At 40.5% G+C, this 23,746-nt stretch overlaps 1 protein-coding gene across 1 annotated transcript in view; it reads right to left on the reverse strand.

The window, feature by feature from the left end:
- The window catches only part of TRPM6 (transient receptor potential cation channel subfamily M member 6), a 101,571-nt gene that overhangs the window by 24,928 nt on the left and 52,897 nt on the right, over positions 1 to 23,746 (reverse strand). The window contains exons 22-28 of the mRNA XM_052645402.1: positions 21,009 to 21,183; positions 20,690 to 20,804; positions 16,544 to 16,737; positions 13,577 to 13,709; positions 4,809 to 5,938; positions 4,553 to 4,665; positions 2,456 to 2,579 (exon numbers count right to left, since the gene is read on the reverse strand). Of these exons, the coding sequence (XP_052501362.1) occupies positions 2,456 to 2,579; positions 4,553 to 4,665; positions 4,809 to 5,938; positions 13,577 to 13,709; positions 16,544 to 16,737; positions 20,690 to 20,804; positions 21,009 to 21,183 (1,984 nt within the window). The remainder of the gene's footprint in view (positions 1 to 2,455; positions 2,580 to 4,552; positions 4,666 to 4,808; positions 5,939 to 13,576; positions 13,710 to 16,543; positions 16,738 to 20,689; positions 20,805 to 21,008; positions 21,184 to 23,746) is intronic.

Here is a 23,746-nt window from a genome sequence, read left to right on the forward strand (position 1 = left end):
CATGCGATTTTCCAGGCAAGAGTACTGGAGTGGGGTGCCATTGCCTTCTCTGCTCAACACTGTGCATTTATCTAAATTGAAATATACTTTTCTCTTTTAGGCAAGTTTTACCAAGATTCTTTTGTCCTTTTTACTCAAGTGGTTAAAAGCTATTTACCCCATTTCTATTCTTCCATAGTCACCCTTATTTTTATAACAATTAATAGTACTCTATCAAAGAATTATCCATACCCTATCTTCCTATAAAACACCTTTAGTAATTTTCACTTTCCTCTGAACCTTGTCATCCATGCTTTATTCAAACTACATGAATTTTGAGATCCAAATTGTTAGTAATTCTTTCTTAACAGCAGAATCAAGCATTACTGTAGGCTATTTAAAAAAGACAAAATCAAACTAAGAAAAAAGAAAGAAAAGAATGCCAGCAAATAGTTTTAAATTTTAGCCTTTTCTTTAAAAAACTTAACAAGGACCATTATTGTTAATATTTTTTATACCTGGTATTTACAAAGTTACTGGCATATGGTAGGCAATCAATAATAATTTAATAAATATTTGGTTGGATTAGTTCTGAGAAAAATACTTATTAAAAGTCCCTGGCTAAAAGTAGTTGTTATTTTTTCCTACTATTTGGTGTTGGAAAAAATATATACAGAAAATACAAAAAAAGCTGCTGAAAAAATCAAAAAATTGTATATGTGACACTTTTCATAACATCATAAAATTATGATAAATATGATAGCTCAGTACTACAATTAAAATAAAATACCTCCATGAAAATCTAAAACTATGCTTTTCCTTCTATAATTAATTTCCTCAAAACTTTACCTTTTGTGTTTAGAAGGAGCTATCTAACAGGGCACCCTCAAATTTTTTTTAAAATTCTTTTTCAATTCTTAACTCAGACAAGCTTTTAAAAAAACAAAGTTCTCAACCCAGAATGTGGATCAAGACACTAGGCCTCCTGCAGTCTTCAGATTAGCCAAATACCTGGATTTAGCCTAATTCTCTAGGTCTTCTCTTTCTTCCTGATCATCAGATTTAAACGAGAGTCTTTGCCAGAACCCTCCTGCCACTCCCATCTTTCTCAGTTTGAATTTTTTTGAAATAAGAGAAGATGGTCAAAAAGTACAAACTCCAGCTATAAGATAAATAAATACATGGGCAGGTAATATACAGCATGGTGGTTATAGTTTAACAATACTATACAGTGGCTAAGATAATAGATCTTAAAAGTTCTCATCACAAGAAAAAATAATTGTTAACTATAGGTGGTGATGGATGTTAATTTATTGTGCTACTAGTTTTGCAACACAGACATACATCTAATCATTATGTTGTATATCTAAAACTAATACATGTACCTTAAGTTTCGTACTTCAAATAATTTTAAATTTTTATGACTTGCTAACCACATAGTCCCTTCTGTTTAAAAATTAGTAAGGGTCTCATTATCAAATGTAAGACGTTCAATGTTCAGTTCGTTGCTACCTATTCTCTCCATAATATGTCCTCAATGTATCTGTCCAGGCTTATTTCACAGTCTATGCTGAGCTCACAGTCTTCATTCCTAGCTCACCGATCTGTCTTCTATCCTCTACAAACATCATTACTATTAAGTTTAAGGGAATCTTGCCGATGGAATAAACACTATATGGGAGCAGTTGTAAATAACCAACTACTGCTGAGTTCTGTGTAAGGGCCCATATCAACGTCACCTGAACTTTAAAGAATATATAACACTGGACAACTCACCCCATAAGTCAGACTAAATGAATACTCCTTGATGCAGATTCAACCGCTCTGAATAGGAGACTATCTACATTTTAATTAATTTTAATTTCTCTTTTCTGAATTCTGACAATTATCCCATTAAGCAAATGCAAATTGCATCTCTTTCATAAAAACTAAAAGTAGAAAACAGCTATTTTTCTAAGAAAGTGTGGCCCCTTCTCATTCTCTCACCTCCACTTGAGAGAACAGCAGGGACCCCCGCTGCTCTAAAGACCATAGCCTGAGGAAACCACCAGGGTTTGGGTAATTCAATACAGTATACTAACACATATATATGGAATTTAGAAAGATGGTAATGATAACCCTGTATGCGAGACAGCAAAAGAGACACAGATGTGTAGAGCGGACTTTTGGACTCTGTGGGAGAGGGAGAGGTGGGATGATTTGGGAGAATGGCATTGAAACATGCATACTATCATGTAAGAAACGAATCACCAGTCTATGTTCGATACAGGATACAGGATGCTTGGGGCTGGTGCACGGGGATGATCCAGAGAGATGATGTGGGGTGGGAGGTGGGAGGGGGGTTCAGGATTGGGAACTCATGTACACCTGTGGCTGATTCATGTCAATGTATGGCAAAACCAATACAGTATTGTAAAGCAAAATAAAGTAATAATAAAAATTAAAAAAAAAAAAAAGAATGCAGACTGTCACATACTTATCTGATTAAATTTGGACACTGGAATCCAGTTCTTGCTGCCCTTCTGTGCTTCTGAGATCTTATTATCTCCAGGCTCTGGGTTCAATTGGTCACTTTGAGAGCAGGTGTTGACTGTTATGACCTGGAAAGAAAGATACTTGTTGCAACAGAGTGACATTAATCTGAATAGATTCCAAATCACAGTAATCACTGACATGAGTCTGAGTAAACTCTGGGAGATGGTGAAGGACAGTGAAATCTGTTGTGCTGTCCATCCTAAAGTCCATCCCAGTCCATCCTAAAGGAGATCAGTGCTGGGTGTTCATTGGAAGGACTGATGTTGAAGCTGAAACTCCAATACTTTGACCACCTGATGCGAAGAGCTGACTCATTGGAAAAGACCCTGATGCTGGGAAAGATTGAGGGCAGGAGGAGAAGGGGACGACAGAGGATGAGATGGTTGGATGGCATCATCGACTCGATGGACATGGGTTTGGGTGGACTCTGGGAGTTGGTGATGGACAGGGAGGCCTGGAGTGCTGCAGTTCATGGGATCACAATGAGTCAGACACAACTGAGCAACTGAACTGAGAACTGAGTGAGGTCTGGTGTGCTGCAGTCCATGGGGTTGCAAAGAGTTGGATACAACTGAGCAACAGAACAACAACCGCATGTTGAAGAACAGTGGTTGTTAATATTGGCTGCACATTAAAATCACCTGGGAAGTGTTAAACTTCCATCACTCCTGCTGGCAGGACACAAGCATCCATGTGACTTTCCTATTTGCAGTCATGACTGAGAACGAGGGTGGGCAGCAGGGTTTCTCAAACTTGAGTGCGTATCAGAATCACCCAGGACTGTGTTAAACCCACAGATTGCTGGGTCCCACCCTCAGCATCTGTGTGTGATTCAGTAGGTCTGTGCGTGTGTGGTAAGTCCCTTCAGTCGTTTATGACTCTTTGTAACCCCATGGACTGTAGCCAGCCAGGCCCCACTATCTATGGGATTTTCCAAGCAAGAACACTGGAGTTGCCATGCCCTCCTCCAGGGGATCTGTCCAACGCAGGGATCCTACCTGCGTCTCTTATGTTTCCTGCAATTGGGAGGTGGGTTCTTTACCATTAGCGCCACCTGGGAAGCCCTTAGTAGGTCTGAGGAGAGGGCAAATTTGAATCTCTTAAGTTTTCAGGTAATGCTGATGGGAGACCACAGTTTAAGAACCACTGGTATAAAGCAAAACAACAGAAACATAAGGGTCTGAAAGAACTGGTTAGAATTCTATCCCTGTCACTCAGAAACTACATGAACTGGGCCAGTCACTTCATGTCTATGAGCTCCATTCCCTGCATCATTAAAATAACAGGGAGCTAACAATAATGGCTGCCTCGTGTGCTTCACAGGGGCAGAGAAGAAACGAGATAAACTGACAAACTACAAGATAACAAAAAGCAAGTTATTAGTACTGGAGCTCAGTTAATACTGATGTTAACTCTGGCCATTTTAGAACATAATTAGAACACAATTCTAAACTCATATTTTATGGGATCCCAGCAACTCTGCATGTTCCCTGAAGGAAGCCATTCTTTATGGACGTTAAGTCTCCTTCAAAAGGTGATTTTGCACTAGTCACTATGGAAAGGCACATGAAACCACTGTGAGATACCACTGTACACTCACTGACGTGCTAAAATCAAAAAGACTGAGCCTACTAAGGACTGGCAAGGACGTGGACCACTGGAACTCTCATAAACCACTACTCATAAACTGGTGGCAATGTAAGTTTCTTCTAAAATTAAGCAAATACTTACCATATGACTTTACTATTCTACTCCTAGTTACCAAAGAGAAATGAAAACATATGTCCACACAAAGACTCGTACACAAATGTTCTTAACAGCTTAAGTGGAATAGCCAAAAACTGAAAATAACACAAAAGTCCTTCAACCTATGAGTTGATAAATGAATTGTTGCAAATCAGCTCTGCTGACTCTTAAGATTTACATCTCCATTCCTTCTAGGACAGTGTTATTTTGTGTACTTGGCACTTTAGAATAAAGAGAAATCAAGCTAAGATAGGATACTACCTCAGTGGCCAAAAACGTAAAAGGCACTTACTGGCACCTGTAGTCCTTGTGTTTTCTTCTTCTTCTTCGACAGTTTCCTATCCTTGGTTAGCATTTTTGTTTTGATCCATTTTGACTGTCCTATTTCTGAGAATTTTGATAGATCTGTAACAGAAATGATTTACATGAGACAATAAAGACAGTATGTGGAACCATTTTGTTTCACAGGTAAGACTGAGAGAATGGGGAGAATGAGAATGGGAGCAACGTGAGAATTTAATCCTGGTTTTGAAATGTTTACTTCTTACTTTTAATCTTAGAGATCTTCAACTTCTCCTCCTTGTGTAATCTCAAGCTCTGATTCCCAGTGAAGGGCTTGTCTTTCCGAAGCGGACTGATTCGAAAGGATGTGTTTGGCTGGAGCCGTGGAAGTGCTTCTGAGCAATTGCTCTGGGCCAGTCTTGCGGAGTTATCAGACAGGGATCTGCCCCGGATCTGCCTCTGGCCGTGTTCACTCTGTCTGGAGTCATGGTTACAAGAGGAGGCCACGCTGATCTGACAGTGTTTCTTGGTGCTAAACACACCAGTTTCATCACCTTCTGAAAATGCCCAGTTCACATATCCACCTCCAGGTTGCATGCTCATGACTTGGGAAGGGAGGGAGGTCACTCTCGTGGGTCCAGGTGTGCAAATCAAAGTGGGGAGCACTTGTTCCCCCTCGTCTGGTCTGGCTGGTATCTGAGCAAGTGACTCACACTGCTCCTTGGTTTCCACCATGGGGCCCTGGGCTGAGACACCCGGGGTCTGCCACATCAGATGAACAGGGACCTCAGTCTGGCTGACATGTTCAGTTGTCAGCCCATCTGTACCTGCTTCCACAGATGGTCTGGACAGAGGCAAGTCAGTTTTTGCAGGATAAGAAACTTGTTCTAAATAAGAAGGGACCAGGAGATATTGGCCATATTTTGGGTGTGCTTGTCTGTTCAGCATCACCCCAGAAGCAACTACATGATTTTCTGTTTCTTGTTCTCCTTGCTCATCTCTTACATTTGAAGCCTCTTGATGTGTAATCTCAAGAAAGGGCCCTTTCTGCCCTCGTGGAGGATACCAGCCTCTGGCCAGGCTCCGCAGCAAAGAAGGGGGCATGCTATAACACTGATACTTCTTCTCAGAGAGTGGCATGCTGCCCAGAACCTCTGCACAGATGACATTGCTCCAGCTGTGGGGAAGTTTTCTGCAAGTAGAATGCTTTCTGTTGGCCAGGAGAGCCTCATCTTCTTGTAAGGTGTCAACAGCGGAAAGGACTTTTAAGGTATCCACTGTCAGGGCAGAGAGATCCTGCAGGTGTCCCACCTGGCTGTCCAACGACAATAAGGAGTCCTTTATGAAAGACACCTTTTCATTCATTTCTTTCAGCTGGAAATACATCTCGGTAACCCTAAGGGTAAAGGGAGGGAGAAAACCAATAAATGCAGTAAGCTGATGGGAACTGGCCTTCCTCTCTTCCTGCTCTGCTTCCATCTCTAGGTGGCTGCCCAGCCTACGTGGCTTCCCTATGTTGGGTCTGTCTTCTGCCTTCTTCTCTATCCAGTAGGTACTCATCCCAGGTGCTCTCACCCGCTCCTGTAATTCCCACTATCACCAGAAAAAGGAAAATTAAAAATTGCATTTCTGGCCCTTATTTCTCTCCAGTATTTCAGAACCACATTTCCAGCTAGTTATCCTTCCAATCATCTCATCAATCAGCCTATTTGCACTCATTAATGTATTCATTAACTTACATGACAAACATTTAAAATATCTCCTATTGTCAAGCACTGTGCTATTTTGGTAGACAAGGGAAATCCTGAGGATGAAACCGGAAGGATAGGAATAGAGCCAATAATAAAAATCATAATTAGAAAAAGTTTATAGATCTTTTAAAATAAAATTCCACGCCTACAGTATAAACAAGCATCCCAGGTTTCAAACAAAGCCCATTTTAAGAAACCTACAATCAGAGGAAGCCTGAGGCAATTCTTAAGTGATTTTGAATACTTGAGCCCCAAATTATGATATTGAACCAGTGGTTCAAGTAAAAGCAGCATCAGACACCATCAGTTATGCAAGTACAAAAGTACATTGCAAGCAGAGTCAAATTAAATTTAACAATTGATTTCATTCAGAGAATTAGAAAGAATAAAGAAAATATATCTATATCTATCTCTGTTATATGGGTATAGGTTTTGTTTTGTGTACCCCCCAAAAAAAGATAAGTTGAAATCCTAACCCCCAGTATTCCTAGAACGTGACTTTATTTGAAAGGAGGGCCTTTACAGAGGTAATCAAGTTAAAATACGGTCATTAAAGTATACCATAAACCTGTATAATTCATATTCTTATAAAAAGGGGAAATTTGGACATAGAGGGAGGAAAATGTGAGACAACTACCTTCTGCCTGGAGTGGTGCATCTGCAAACTAAGGAACACCAAGGGCTGTCCGCAAGCAAGAGAAGCTAGAAGGGGTGAGGAAGGACTCTCCCCTGGAGTCATGCTTAGAGAAAGCATGGACCTGCAAACGGCGTAATGTTGGACTTCTAGCCTCCAGAACTGTGAGAGGACAAAATTCTATTGTTGTGAGACACCCAAATTTTTGGTACTTTGTTAGGTGTGCGTGCATGCGTGTTAAGTCACTTCAGTTGTGTCTCACTTTCTACGACCCTATGGACTGTAGCCTGCCAGGCTCCTCTATCCATAAGATTCTCCAGTCAAGAACACTGACATGGGTTGTCATGCCCTCCTCCAGGACATCTTCCCAACCCAGGGATTGAACCCGGGTCACTTATGTCTCCTGCATTGGCAGGCAGGTTCTTTACCACTAGTACCACCTGGGAAGCCCTTTGTTATGGCAGCCCAGGAAATTAATACAGTTATGACATTTTTATTTCTTTCCTTTTTTCCTCTGTTTCATTCTTTACTTTGCAGAAAGGGATATACTTTCCAATTTCTCAATACTAAAAATCTTTGATAAACAGAAATAAAGTGAAAAGCAGCAAGGGAGGGAATATAGTCAACAGTTTCATGACTCATATCACCATATGCAGAAATAAAAAATTGTCCCCACTCTTATTTGGGGGCTGGGAGAAGCAATGATTGATTTTATCATGAAGAGCTTGGCACTCGGTTCTAGGAAGCACTTTCCAGAATAGTGTCAGATGTCCCCTCTCTAGAATATATTCCAGGTCACATGGATTGAGAAATCCTCCCCTTCTTTCTGGAATCTTTGCAGATAGAAATGAAAGAGTAAAGGGGGTCGTATTTTCCATTTTTATTATCATCTAGGTGGGTGGAGCCCTCTCTTGCTTCAACTTCTATAACTCAGTAGAGCCTTAGTAAAGGCTTCCTGACCTTCTGGAACCTGTAAAACTAGAGTTGGCAAGGATGATGAAGAAAAGAGCACAAAATATATGTATATTCACTTCCAAATATGCTTCATTAGAGCCTCTCCATCTAGCACACTGTTTCATCTAATTCAAAAACAGTACAGTCCGAACAACAGTAATGGAGACTCATTAAGTTCCATTAGCAGCAGCCCCATCAGAAGGATACAATAGACACCAACAAGTATTCAGAGCCACAGGTAATCTGCTACAATAGAGACTGTTAGGCAAATAACCTGGTCACCCTCACATCAGGTCCTCTTGCTTTCATAGGCACTTCTTTTCTAAAGCTCAATATCCTATGAAACATATTTTAATTATATTTCTCAACCACAATCTACATTAATCAAGTCTTTTAGCCATTCTGACATGGAAAAGAAATTCTCATAATTTTTGTTTCTTCTGTGCAAGGTCAGAAAGTGAGGGGGAGACCAGGATGGTTATTGTTTCACTGTGGGTCTCTGGACTAGATATTGTAAAATGAAATTATAGAAAGTATTATTATAATCATCATGATAATCACAGTGTTCCTGAGTGCTCATTATGTGCCAGACGTTATACATTATTTTATTTAATCCACATGACCACCCTATAAGGTAGGCATTCTACTATCCCTTCATGAATATAGGTCACATTACCCATCATATGGTCAGTGAAAGAGTGAGGCTTCAAAGCCAAAGCGTGCAACTCCATATTCAATGGCAGTAACCACTGCCCTCCAGCACGTCTCAGCAACTCAGCAGGGATCCAAGCAAAGTCCTACTGGGGTCCTAGAGTCCCACGAAGGATGAATGATTTGCACCCACATTTTCCATGCCTGGAGTTGTTCACAAATGTTTCTCAGTAAGATATCATGATAAAACAATGATGGGACTTGCTCAAGCTATAACTCTGCTGAATTACACTGCTCAATATGATAGTTTAAAAAAATTTTTTTTAAGATGTAGCACTTTCCAAATATAATGTAACCAAACATGCTTACTATGGAAAAATCCCTAGTTAACAACTTATTCCATAGAACAGAGAGAGAAAACACTGGCTTACATCGCTAGGGACAAAAAGTAGCCAGCATTCCAAATAGAGAAAGTAAAATATAAAACAGACTTAATATGTTCTCTTTCCACTTTTACAATTCCCCTAACTCTGTAAGGATACAGATAATCTCTTCTTCAGAGGCAGGCAAACATACAAATGTCTTCCTAATGTCTTTTCCCTCCCTCTTCAAACTACTGCTGTTACTGCCAGAAAATACTCTTCCCTCCCTGGTAGCTCAGACAGTAAAGAATCTGCCTGCAAGGCAGGAGACCTGGGATTGATCCCTGGGTCGGGAAGATCCCCTGGAGAAGGAAATGACTACCCACCCCAGTATTCTTGCCTGGAGAATCCCATGAAGAGAGGAGCCTAGTGGGCTACAGTCCATGGGGTCACAAAGAGTTGGACACAACTGAGCAACTAACACTTTCAGAACGACCTCAATAAGGACCACCGTGTAAAAAGAGGGCTCGTGAAATAGCTCTATCAAAAAGAAAATTTGATCAATTGTGTTTTGAAATTAAATTAGGGCTTCATAATCAAATACTAGAGCCTTTGAAAGCATCTAAAATATTTTTCAGAAGCTACTTACCCATCTACCATCTAATCCTTCTCTACTCAAATACCAAGAAAAAACTGAAGAAAAGGTAATAGCATATGATGATTATTGGTGTTCAGTTTACTATTGTTACTATCATCAAGATTCACTCTGTATTCACTTGACTCATGATAATATCTTCTCCTAGTTTTCATTATTCTCGTCTGACCAATTCTTTTCAGTCTTCTCCATGAGTTCCTCTTCCTCAGCCCATGACACAGGTGTTGACACCTCTCAGGGTGAGGACCCACTGAGTCTGCTCACTACACTTGCTTCCTGAGCATAATCACTTCCTCTCCCATAGTTTTATTTTCCTACAATAGGCAGGTGACTACCAAATTTCCTATTCAAATTTTGCCCTTTGGGCTGCAGAGCCATATATGTAAAGCCTTCCAGACATCTCTGGCTAAATATGCCACTAGAATCTCAGGCTCAACAAACTTAAACCTCATTGCTTCTACCCGCTGCCTCAGTCTCTGCCATGCATCTGGTATTCCTTATCCCTACAGTGCCACCTTTCACCTCATTACCCTGCCTTAGATACTATTCGTCCTGGACTCCATCTACTCCCTTACCACCACATCCAATCCTTAACTCATCTCATGAATTCTCTTCTCTAAATATGTCTTTATTTATCCTCCCTGCTATGCCCTATATGTTTGTGTCCCCACCCAAAATTCATATGTTGAAATGTTAATCTTCAAAAGTGATGGTATTGGTACATGTGGCCTTTGGGAGGTGATTAGGTCATGAGGATGAAGCCCTCATGAGTGGGATGAATGCTCTATTTTATAAAAGATTCCACAGAGCTCCTTAGCGCCTTCTACCACGTAAGGAAACAGAAGTTTGTAACCCAAACAGGGCGTTCACCTGACCATCCTCATACCCTGATCTCAGACTTCCAGCTTCCAGAACTATTAGCAATAACATTCTGCAGCTTGTAAGCCATCCAGTCTGGGAAATTTTGTAACAGCAAACCAAAAAGAAATCAACCCTGAATATTCACTGAAGGACTGGTGCTGAGCTGAAACTCCAATACTTTGGCCACCTGATGCAAAAAGGAGACACATTAGAAAAGAACCTGATGCTGGGAAAGACTGAAGGCAGGAGGAGAAGGGGATGACAGAAGACAAGATGATTGGATGGCATCACCGACTCAATGGACATGAGTTTGAGCAAGCTCTGGGAGATGGTGAAGGACAGGGAAGCCTGGTGTGCAGCAGTCCATGTGGTTGCATGAGGATTCAAGTTCACGAGGATTTGAAATAGTTCAACTGGAATTCCATCACCTCCACTAGCTTTGTTCATAATGATGATTTCTAAGGCCCACTTGACTTCACGTTCCAGAATGTTTGGCTCTAGGTGAGTGATCACATCATCATAATTATCTGGGTCATGAAGATCTATTTTGTATAGTTCTTCTGTGTATTTTTGCCACTGCTTCTTAATATCTTCTGCTTCTGTTAGTTCCATACAATTTCTGTCCTTTATTGTGTCCATCTTTGCATAAAATGTTCCCTTGGTATCTCTAATTTTCTTGAAGAGATCTCCAGTCTTTCCCATTCTGTTGTTTTCCTCTATTTCTTTGCATTGATCACTGAGGAAGGCTTTCTTATCTCTCCTTGCTATTCTTTGGAACTCTTCAGTCAGATGGATATCTCTTTCCTTTTTTCCTTTGCCTTTCACCTCTCTTCTATTTACAGCTATTTATAAGCCCTCCTCAGACAACCATTTTGCCCTTCTGCATTTCTTTTTCTTGGGGCTGGTCTTGATCCCTGCCTCCTGTACCATGTCATGAACCTCCGTCCATAGTTCATCAGGCACTCTGTCTAACAGATCTAATCCCTTGAATCTATTTCTCACTTCCACTGTATAGTCATAACGGATTTGATTTAGGTCATACAAGAATGGTCTAGTGGTTTTCCCCACTTTCTTCAATTTAAGTCTGAATTTGGCAATAAGGAGTTCATGATCTGAGCCACAGTCAGCTCCCAGTCTTGTTTTTGCTGACTGTATAGAGCTTCTCCATCTTTGGCTGCAAAGAATATAATCAATCTGATTTTGGTATTGACCACCTGGTGATGTCCATGTGTAGAGTCATCTCTTGTGTTGTTGGAAGAGGGTGTTTGCTATGACCAGGGCATTCTCTTGGCAAAACTCTGTTAGCCTTTGCCTTGCTTCGTTCTGTACTCCAAGGTCAAATTTACCTGTTACTCCAGGTATCTCCTGACTTCCTACTTTTGCATTCCAGTCCCCTATAATGATACTTTGGCCACCTCATGCGAAGAGTTGACTCACTGGAAAAGACTCTGATGCTGGGAGGGATTGGGGACAGGAGGAAAAGGGGACAACAGAGGATGAGATGGCTGGATGGCATCACCGACTCGATGGACGTGAGTCTGAGTGAACTCCGGGAGTTGGTGATGGACAGGGAGGCCTGGTGTGCTGCAATTCATGGGGTAGCAAAGAGTCGGATGTGACTGAGCGACTGAACTGAACTGAACTGACCCTATAATGAAAAGGACATCTTTTGGGGGTGTTAGTTCTAGAAGGTCTTATAGGTCTTCATAGAACCATTCAACTTCAGCTTCTTCAGCATTACTGGTTGGGGCATAGACTTGGATTACTGTGATATTGAATGGTTTGCCTTGGAAACGAATATTTTCATTACAAGAAGAAAATCTGTAACTGTGTACAGTGATGGATGTTAACCAGATTCACTGTCGTGATCATTTCATAGTACACAAATGTCGAACCATCATGCTATATGCTTGAAACATATATTGTTAGGTCAATTACAGCTAAATATGAAAAATGCATATAATCACATGCAATCCTTCATTATTTTAACACCTACAATTAGTAATACATGCATAGCAGCTTTGATCTTACTAGAATCTGATTTTGTTCACTTTCTCCAACACATCTCCTCTTTCCTCAAAACTCTGAATGGCCTTCCTGCACTGATTCCCCCCTCAATCACACCCACCCACAGATACCCTCACTGATGATTGCCCTGGTTCCTGCAGCCCGGCTGCATCCTTCTGCCACACCCACGCTGCCCATCCTCTCCTGGTCTCCACCATTAACTCCCCTTCCCAAGGATTTCACTCAGCAAATCACTTCTTTCCTCTGGCTCCTGCAGCTCCTCCCATTTCCAGGAACACATACATTAATTTTGTTATTGCCACATGAAACAAAAGAATCCCACCATGTGCCCATACCCTGCTTCAGAGGTAAACTTCTTACAAAATCTGCCTCTGATCTCTGTCTCTACTTTCACCCTCAGCTGCCCTCAACTCAGTGCACAAGTGCCGGTCAGGCTCCCTGAGAGCTCCACGACTCCCAGTGCAACCGGCACCCTGCCCCTGCCCTCTTCAGGACCAGCCTACTGCTCCTGGACACATCCGCATCCAGCTTGGGGCACCATCCCTCCTGGACGCAGCCGCATCCAGTTTGGGGCACCATCCCACATGGACACAGCCGCATCCAGTTTGGGGCACCATCCCACCTGGACACAGCCGCATCCAGTTTGGGGCACCATCCCACCTTCCTCAGGTCTCTCCTCCTCAGCTGCCTCAAAGTGATCCTCCTGCACCTAACTCCTCAACCTACCCAACCCAACCCAACTCCAACAGACCCTTCACTGCCATCATTCTCTATTCCCTTATACTACTTGTTTTTCTTCATTGCTCTTTTATGGTTTGGCATTAAATTCCATATTTCTTTTTTGTCCTCCATTCCCACCACCCCTCCACAAGCACGCACTAGAATGGAAGTCCTACAAAGGAAGGGCCCCTGGTCTCATCCATCATTTATCTCCTCTAACTTATAAGACTGTCTAGAACCCTGCAGATGCTCAATAAATGTGCAATGATTACAAGAATATTACACACTACTTGAGAAAATTTTAGAGGATCAAAACCTTAGGTTTTAAAAGTAGACCTTCTACTTTTTTTCAGCCATTCTAGAAAGAATCAGCTTTAAGTAGCAGTTTAGGGGGTGAAAATACATATAGAGCTTTTACCTTTCTGATGTCACTCGAATTTGTTCCTCACAACTACAATTCAGATTGTCCATCTTCTCGTGGAAGTACTTTTCCACACACTGTTCTTCAAAATCGTGAAGTTTTTTCAGATCCTCCTTACTTAGGTAGAGTTCTGTGGAAGTAAGTATAGTATATAAAAAGAATCATCGTTCCCCCTCCATAGGAAGCTGAGACCACGTCTGAGTGACTTTTCTTCTACTGGTGTTGAAAATGAATAAAACTATAGTTTGTGTGATAATAGTTTACAGCCTTGTCACACGGTATGACTAACACCAACTGGGATGCCCTATGCACCAACAACTGGAAGCATGAGGCTGAGTCTCCTAGATGTTTTATATACTGAAGTGGGGGGTTGGACACGACTCATGTGGATCAGATACTTTATCTTCAAAATCTTCCTACGTTAGAATACTTTTAAAGATCTATCATATTTGTATGCTTATGGCAGTTCCTCCACCAACTATTTAAACTATCAAAATCACAACAAGTAACCCACAGGTTAAAATCAAGGTTAGAAGAAGCCTACGTCTATTTCAGAGAATCCAGGAAGTTTAAGAAAGTTGTACCTTTGTTGCACTGAGTTTATAAAGGCACTGAGTTGGTATGTACTAAGTTCTTTTATTGAAAAAAGATATTATTGCCAGTATTATCAATGGCCAATCAAGGCTATACATCTTCATTGACAATAACTAATTCATTAAAAGACACATCATTTCATGATGTTATGAAACTAATGCAGTCTATATCAAACTTCAGTGATCACATGTGGTATACCACCTTGACTCTTACCTAACAGAAAAAATCATTATCTTTTAAGCAAGTTTCTAATACTTGTTAAATATAAAAATGCTGTTGCAAAAAGGGTAAAATTGGAATGTTTTCTTCCTTCAACCATTTCACCTAAATTAGGGGGGAAAAAAAAGAAAAACCAAGAAAGAACCATTAAAGTTCTCCAGAATTAATTAGAAATTCAAAGGTTCTAGAATTTATTTAAAATGCAAATTAACAAAAATATTAATTTTAGAGGATAATTAAAAGAAAATATTCAGCCACAAAAGGTATTCACAATGTTTTCTGATTTTTACAGTATAGAATTTTTCAGGTCCAAAAAAATAAATAAATAAATCCAGTATCTCCCCATCCGCACTCAGCTCTAAATTTTTCTTTGCATTAAAGAATTTTGTATGAGTAAGGAACTTTAGAATTGTGTGATTTGAACCTTCTGTGGATTCCTGAGAGCAAATAATCCCCAAAGCAATTCCAGTGATTGCGATAGGTACAGCTTGCAGTATGTGACATTTTCTTGCAACTGTCCACCAGGTGGCACTGCTACCCTGTGTGCAAACATCCTGAACCTGAATACAGAGGCTCAAAGGCAATCTTAGAAAAATTAAGAATTTCCTAAAAGTCAGGGTGAGTGCACCTCTACCCATCAGAATATTTCCTCAAGTTTTATACCAGAATCACCCTATAAGTTCATATCAAGGAAAGCTCAGGAAAGGGTTCTTTGTTATGGTGCTATAAAATCTGGCCAAATCCTAGTTAATTCCAGGATCTCTCAAGTGGTTCACACTCTCCTGTTATAATTATTCTGGGATGGCACTCTATTAGAAGATGAAAAATTATAATATAATTATAAGCCTTTAAGTTAACTTCAGTTGTACTTTGGCTTCCTTATAAAGGCTGAATCTCTTGAGGGAAAGAAATGGAAAAGAAAAATAAGTCAGTACAGTGGTTCAAGAAGAGAAAAGTATTTCACAGAGTCAATTACCAGCAGGAGCAAAAGCATGCCACCCTGTCAACCTTGTGATAACACTTGTTAAGGGCTCACCAAAACGTACAGATAGTCCACAATTCCATATCTGAAACTCTTGGAACCAGTCTGTTTCAGAATTCAGAAGTTTACTTTTCTAGTTTTGGAAATGTAATATAATGCATATGCCATAAATGAAGTAAAATTCCTAACTGGGGCTAGAGCAATATTCTGAAATTAAACACATTATTTCTGCAGCAAAATCAATGATATTCTTACTACGAGGGATAAAGAGGATAAGTGGCTTACATTAGTCCCATTAGCCTCTTCTATCCAAATGAGTCTTTCTCTAACTTAAGAAGAAAAAGACTTTCCATTTTCAGATATATTTTGGATTTAGGAATTGAGATAAAGGATTTTGGATTTATGCCATTTCCTCTATATCTAGGAATTATCTAGAAACGGGCCTAGTACCAATGGGCCTAGAGGAACTACAGAAGATCTGTAAACCAAAAGAATGAATTTCTCTTATGACGATTAGTATGACAGTCATATCATGCTGTCAAGATGCGGATAAGCAAAATGAACTAGGAAAAAAATCTCAAAATGTGTCGAGTTAAGCTTTGCCAAAAAGAGAGAGAATCCGCATTTCTGCATCCTGAGTTGAAGTTCCTGAAAATATGAGACATCTATAGAGAATGACCTCCATATTCTGTAAATCAGAGAACCAGAGAGCCTTGACTCTAGTGAAAAAGTTAGACAAAGTTTGGTTTATCTATTTCCTTTAATCCACAAGACCTGTATCCTTTCAATTTGGATTCCATCTTCATCAACAAGGAATAAGTATGGGTCACTGGGATGACTACTCTCTACGAGCTATTCTGATGATTTCCCAGTTAAGCAGAGAAAATACAGGCTTTCCAGGTGACAAAAAGCGTTTACAAATCCAAGCAGAGATTCTATTCCTACCCATTTCTTTCTTTCAAACTATTAATTACTCTTAGCAAAAGATACTATAACCACATGAGATCAATGTATTTACTTAGACCCAGGTTCCCAACTGATAGTCTTTTAATTTAACTCCCAGGGCCTTCCAACCTGTGCCCTGAATTTAATCGACAATGTTCAGGTGTCTTCACCTCGGATCTCTGCTCTTTACTTTCTTTCTCCTGTGCCACCAATTAAAAACTTACTTAATCCAACATCACCCTCTTCTTGGTCATTTGGAGCTTGGTGCTGGCAAAGACGGCGAAGCAGGAGACCAATGTGACTCAGCAGGATAAAAGGTGGGGGCAGCCAAGGCTTTTCATGGTAGGTCATGATGTAACGATAGCGATTGTATTTCCACAGGTTATTTGAAATGGATTTCAGATCTATGTAAACGTTACTGTAAGTTGCAGTAAAAGAGGAACAGTGTTTTAATACAGAATGCTGAAACATGACAGATGACTGCTTTATTTTCCAGCTTATTATTGGTTCACCTGATGTGACCAGTAGTTAGCCAATAAAAATAATATCCATCGCATTTATGATTCTTCTTCCCCAAACAACACACATTAATCACCCTCTACAATAAAATATGCTAATCAGAATATGCAAAAGGTAGAAATTACAATCAGAGAGAAGAAAATGCTAACATTTTAAATACAATGAACAGAAACTGTCCTCTTGAAGTAACATTATTCTTGATTCACTATCTTTTTTCACATAAGATCTTTTCAGTCCATAAGTCATCCTTAATGATAAACGGTTTTAATGTTCCTCTATATTATCAATCTTATGAACAGATTCTCCTAATTATCAAATGTGAGAAGTGCTAGAATAACCCTAGCTAAAACATTCAAATGGAAAAAAAAAGATGAGGCAAGCAATAAAAATCAATTTATCCTAAAATAAACCAATAAGCAGAACTTTGATTTAGAAGCTAGATCAATTATTTACATTAACTTTATACTAAAAATAACTTCCTATTGGTTGGCTACTTTGGATTTTTTTCCCCTTTATTGTATCAATTACAATATACAAATAGTGCAGAAAAACATGTTGATGCTACAGAGCTTGTGATGAAGTTGTCATGAGTGGTATCCATTCTCAAGCAATATGTCATCCTTAACTGTATAACTTTAAGTCTATGATATGATATGGGTGGGGAGGGCACAATGAAATATCTATCTTAATATTTTGTTTGGGCTAATATAGAATTTATTTCTTTAGAGAAAGATGGCAGAGAAGCACTTAAGAAGGGCAGACAAATTTGACAAATAGAAATGCAAGTAACCCTAAACTGCAGGAATGGTAAAGAGAAGAAACTCAAACTATCTCGGAGAAAAACAGCTTAGGATTGAAGAATGGGGAGGGACTTCCCTGCATCCTGTGGTTACGACTCCATGCTGCCATGGCACAGGGTGCTGGTCCTGGAACTAAGATCCTGCATGACACTTAGTTCGATTTTTAAAAAGAGAGGGAAAAGGAAAGGGGAAGTTTCAGATTACATAAGATAGATGAAGAAAGCACTGACAACCGGATTTAATGGCAATTCTTAAAGTGCAGTCACTGAGCCAGCAGCACTAGCATCACCTGAGGACCTGTCAGAAATACAAATTCTTGGGCCCTACCTCAGAATGGGGCTTCCCTGGTGGGTCAGACAGTAAAGAATCTGCCTACAATGCAGGAGACCTGGGTTCGATCCCTGGGTTGGGAAGATCCTCTGGAGGAGGGAACTACTTCAATACTCTTGCCTGGAGAATTCCAGGAACAGAGGAGCCTGGCAGGCTACAGTCCATGGGCTTGCAAAGAGCTGGACATGACTGAGTGCCTTTCACTTACTCACTCACCCTGCTGCTGCTGCTAAGTCGCTTCAGTCGTGTCTGACTCTGCGCAACCCCACAGACCGCAGCCCACCAGGCTCCTCCGTCCCTGGGATTCTCCAGGCAAGAGCACTGGAGTGGGTTGCCATGTCCTTCTCCAATGCATGAAAGTGAAAAGTGAAAGTGAAGTCGCTCAGTCGTGTCCGACTCTTAGCGACCCCATGGACTGCAGCCTACCAGGCTCCTCCACCCATGGGATTTTCCAGGCAAGAATACTGGAGTGGGTCGCCATTGCCTTCTCCACTCACTCACCCTAGAACGACCAAATTAGCTATCCCTGTCTCAGCAAGTCCTCCAAGTAATTCTCTTGCACAATCAAGTTTGAGGATGGCCATAGCTCCGTGCTACTCCCAGTCCAAGTGTGACTACAGCATGTCTACCAGCAGGTGGCGATCTTCACAGTGTTTGTCAGGCTCTTCGTAACCATCACAGATTCTGGAAAGGGGCTTTTGGATAAGTAGTCAGATCTGGGGTTGCTCAACTTGGATGAAAATCCTAAAGGAAATCAACCCTTAATGTTCACTGGAAGGACTGATACTGAGCTCCATTACTTCAGCCACCTGATGCAAAGAGCCAACTCACTGGAAAAGAGCCTGATAACTGGGAAGAATCAAGATGGAAGACAGGAGAAGGGGGCAACAGTAGGTGAGATTGTTGGATGGCATCATAGACTCAATGGACATGAGTTTGAGCAAACTCTGGGAGACAATGAAGGACAGGGAAGGACATGGACTGGCATGCTGCAGTCCATGCAGTTGCAAAGAGTGGGACACAACTTAGGAACTGAACAAGAAGCTTGTATGGTTCTCGGTGTGTTCATCGCAGTGACAAGATTGGCCTGTGGGAGGATTTTCCAACCTCTCTTTTGACACCTGCTATTTTTGAGAAACAAAAATCTCATATCCACTGATCTTATTTAAATGTCAGAATAAAAGCTATAATAATTAAACACCAGCAAATGTTGCAAGTTCATAAAATGTTGAGACTAAAGAAAGATGACAGTTATCATATAATCCTGTAATAACTAATAAGATTTTCCTGATATACATGCAACAATAGTCGGTTTTTGCCTGTGTTTTTATTTTATCTGCTTTCAGCCGTATCTCCTCTACTTTCTTTACTTAGCTTCTATGCATTGATTTCCCTTTCTCTTTTCAGTAAGATAATAAATAAAATACCTCATACAGTGGCTGGCATAAAGGAGGCATTCAGAAAAAACTAGTTCCTTTCCATCATGTCACTTGATTTCTTTCGTCCATTAAACTCTTTTCAATGCTTGGGATAAATTCATAAGCAGAAAAGGAAAAAAGAAAACCCAAAAGCAAAAAACCAAACTTGTTCTTATGAAGCCTGTATTCCAGAATGAGATAAATGGGGGCAAAAATAATATATAAATAAATTATAAAATATATTTGCATATATATAAGTGAGTAGGATAAAGAAAGAAGAGTAAGGGGGACCAGGTACACCAAGGAGATGATGGAAGGAAAGGGCAGCTGCACTTTTAAATAGCATCCTTAGGTTTGTTAAGTGTCATTAGGGCTACAGTGTTGAGAAAAGAATACAGGGGCCAAAGACAGAAGCAGAGAAATAATTAGGAGGCTTTGTGGTGGTAGCAGTGAGGTACTGACAGGTGGTTGGACTGAGGATCTATTTGAAGGTGGAGTCAAAGGTATTTCTGACAATCTAAACTTAGAAATATGAGAGGCAATAAGAAGGCCAAGGTTTTTGGCCTGAATGACAAAAAAAAAGATGAAGCTTTGACAGAAATGTGTGCTCTTCTTTAAAGATGTGGGAACAACTATAAGAAGAATAAGTGTATATTTGGAAAGAGGGAAAATCAAGAGTTTGGACATTTAAAAGCTCAGAAATCTATTATATGTCTGACTGGCAACAGAACAGGGCAGCTGGACCTATAGAATTGGAGTTCAAGAAAGAGATGTAGGCTGAAGATATACACTGGACTTCGTCAAGAGACAGAACATATATACAGGAAACTGAAAGAGATCACCAAACGAAGCATAAACAAAAGGTCTGGGCCCAGGGACAAATCCCAGTGTTAAAAGGTTGGAGAGAAGATGATGAACCAGGAAAAGAAAACTGCGAAGAAGTGAAGTGATACTGACGAAAACAGAGAATGAAATATAATGAGAGCTGATGAAGAGAAGTTATCAAGGACTCTCTAGTCAACTTTCAACTCATCAATTGCTATTCTCCATGATTCCAAATTATTGCTTAATTACAGTGTCTGATCTCTTTTAATTCTGTTTTTATTACAGTCCCACATTGTTTTTTCTCTTCTTACACTCTGCTACCTTCCTACCAGTAGTCCCATGCCCATATTTTTAAAACCATAAAACCACAGTGATAAAGCATGATATGCATTAAAACAAAGGTTACATGTGACTCTTTCAAAATACTTCACCAATTTTGACTGATACAAAATAACCATATTTGATTAAAATAACCTACTTAAAGAAAGCTATCAACAGGTTCACCATGATGATATATTGCACGAAGAGGTAGACAGCTTGCAGGAATGGAGTAAGAAAAGAACCAGGAGGGCAGGACGGCTGGCTTGAACAAACTGCAAAGAAAGAATTTTAAAGAATGAGAGACAAGGTGAATTACAGTCCTATGACCGTGGACAAATATTTAGCACACTAATTTAGCAGAATACCACAAACTCTTGACATTTTTAAGATTCAGATGGTTGTTTTCCAGAGTTCTTTTCAACTCTGAGTGTCTACAAGGGTTTGATTTCCACAGAGTGGTGGAATGCTCTACATACCATCTATATCTGAAGCATAGACTTCTCCATATATCATCCAGTATGGCTCAAATACGATATCTCGGGCAAGGGTCCAGGATGGGGGCTCCTTTGGTGAAAGGATGGCTTTCCGTGCCACTCCAAAGCTCAGGAGGACGATGGCCATGATGATCACAATGTAGAACATGTTTGCTGTCTACAGAAAAGCATGACACAGAAACAAACTCACAGACTTAGAACATGAACTTACGGTTGCCAGCGGGAAGAGAGAGAGAGGGAGTTTGGGATGGTCATGTACACACTGCTATATTTAAAATGGATAGCCAACAAGGACCTGCTGCATAGCCCATGGAACTCTGCTCAATGTAATGTGGCAGCCTGGCTGGGAGTGGGGTTTGGGAGAGAATGGATACATGTATATGTATTGCTGAATCATTCTGCTCTCCACGTGAAACTACCACAACATCGTTAATTCGCTATACCCCAACAAAAGTGAAAATGTTAGTCACTCAGTCATGTCTGACTCTTTGTGACCCCATGGACTGTAGCCCGCCAGGCTCCTCTGTCCATGGAAATCTCCAGGCAAGAATATTGGAGTGGGTAGCAATGCCCTCTTCCAGGGGATCTTTCCAACCCAGGGATTGAATCGAGGTCTCCCACATTGCAGACAGATTCTTTACTATCTGAGCCCCAGTACAAAATAAAAAGTTTAAAAAAAATGGCACAGCCAGAATTTTAGCATAGATTAGAAATTCAAAACAAATAAAATACCTGGAGTCATCACAATTATCAGAGAAGGCAATGGCCCCCCACTCATGGGCGGAGGAGCCTAGTAGGCTCCAGTCCATGGAGTCGCTGAAAGTCGGACACGTTTGAGCAACTTCACTTTCACTTTTCACTTTCATGCATTGAAGGAAATGGCAACCCACTCCAATGTTCTTGCCTGAAGAGTCCCAGGGACGGGGGGGCCTGCCAATAATAAGACTGTCTAGTCATTGACCAAAATACCTAGTCCATGAACAACTGGATTTCCTTTGTCTGAAACATCTTGTTTTCTCTGCCCAATACATGTTTCAGGTAGCCTATGGAATGATTTAAATGTACTAACAGTAGAGAATCTATGCTTTTTTTAAGAAGTGATGAAATATGAATAGCTTTTGATTGGCTAATATCCAAGTTTTCATCAGAGATTATGAAAAGAAAAAAATTAGGGTAATTCAAATTAGTAAAATGGCTCCTTATTCCCAGGATTATCTTCAGCAGTATTTAGAGCCTGAGAAAACTGATCAGGCCAAGAATCTGCTGAATAATTCCAGGCTACTTAGCAAACTGAAGAATTTAAGGGGGGGGGAAAAAAGACGTAAAAGCAACTATAAAATGACGTTTGTTAAATCCAATGGTTCCTTAACTCTCAGTTAGTCTTTGCAGTAAAAGTAAGCCTGATTCAACCCTCCTACAATGTTGGTGGGAATGCAAATTGGTACAACCACTATGAAGAATAGGATGGAGGTTTTTTTAAAAACTAAAAGTAGAGCTTCAATATGACCCTGCAATCACACTCCTGAGCCTGTATCTGGAGAAAAACATGATCTGAAAGGATACATGCAACCCAGTGTTCATTGCAGCACAGTTTATAATAGCCAAGGCATGGAAGCAACCTTGGGGATTCCCAGGTGGCTCAATGGTACAGAATCCACCTGCCAAGCAGGAGACATGGGTTCAATCCCTGGGTTGGGAAGATCCCCTGGAGAAGGAAATGGCGACCCACTCCAGTATTCTTGCCTACAGAATGTCATGGACAGAGGAGCCTCTTGCTCACAAACAGCTGGACATGACTTAACGACTAAACAGCAATAGCAACAAGAAGCAGCTTAAATGTCCAGGGAGAGAAGAATGGTAGAGGAGGTGGTGCATCTGTGCAGTGGAATATTACCCAGCCGTTAAAAAGAGTGAAACAAGGCCACTTTCAGCAACATGGGTGGACCTAGAAGCTGTCACACTGAGTGAAGCAGGTCAGACAGAGAAGGAGAAAGATCATCTGACATCCCTTACATGTGGAATCTAAAAAGAAAAGATACAAATGAACTTACCACAAAACAGAAAGAGACTCACAGACTTACGGTTGAATGAACTTATGGTTACCAGGGGGAAGGATGGTGGGGAGAGACAGTCATAAGAGTTTGGGATGGACATACACACACTACTACATTTTAAATGGATAACCAGCAAGGACCAATTGTATACCACAGGGAATTCTGCTCAACGTTATGTGGCAGCCTGAACAGGAAGCAGTTTGGGAGAAATGGATATACGTATAGGTATGGCTGAATCCTTTCACTGTTCACCTGAAACTACGACAACATTGTTTGTCAATCGGCTATACCCCAGTACAAAATAAAAAGTTTAAAAACAAAGTAAGCCTGATTGTTTTAATGCACAATGGAGGACTGCTTGAGAACACATATAATATATACGTGTACCATACACACGTACTATAATTTTTAAAGGCTCTTTCAAATAATTCATTTCTATTACTAAATGTATTAATACATCAGATCAACCTACTTGTTCACTGTGGCAGAAACTTATACCATGAATTTCCTCTTAGCTTCCCTTCCATGAGGCAGGAGCCACATGACCTATTCTGGCCAATGGGCTGTGGAATAATAGTGATTTGACTCACTTCCCCTTCAGAGCAGTTAAAAGCTGCTCCATCCCTTTAAAAGCATGCTCCTCCGTGGAATTTTCTCCACCCCTCT

This window comes from Budorcas taxicolor, chromosome 8 (genome assembly GCF_023091745.1).
Source record: "Budorcas taxicolor isolate Tak-1 chromosome 8, Takin1.1, whole genome shotgun sequence".
NCBI lineage: Eukaryota > Metazoa > Chordata > Mammalia > Artiodactyla > Bovidae > Budorcas > Budorcas taxicolor.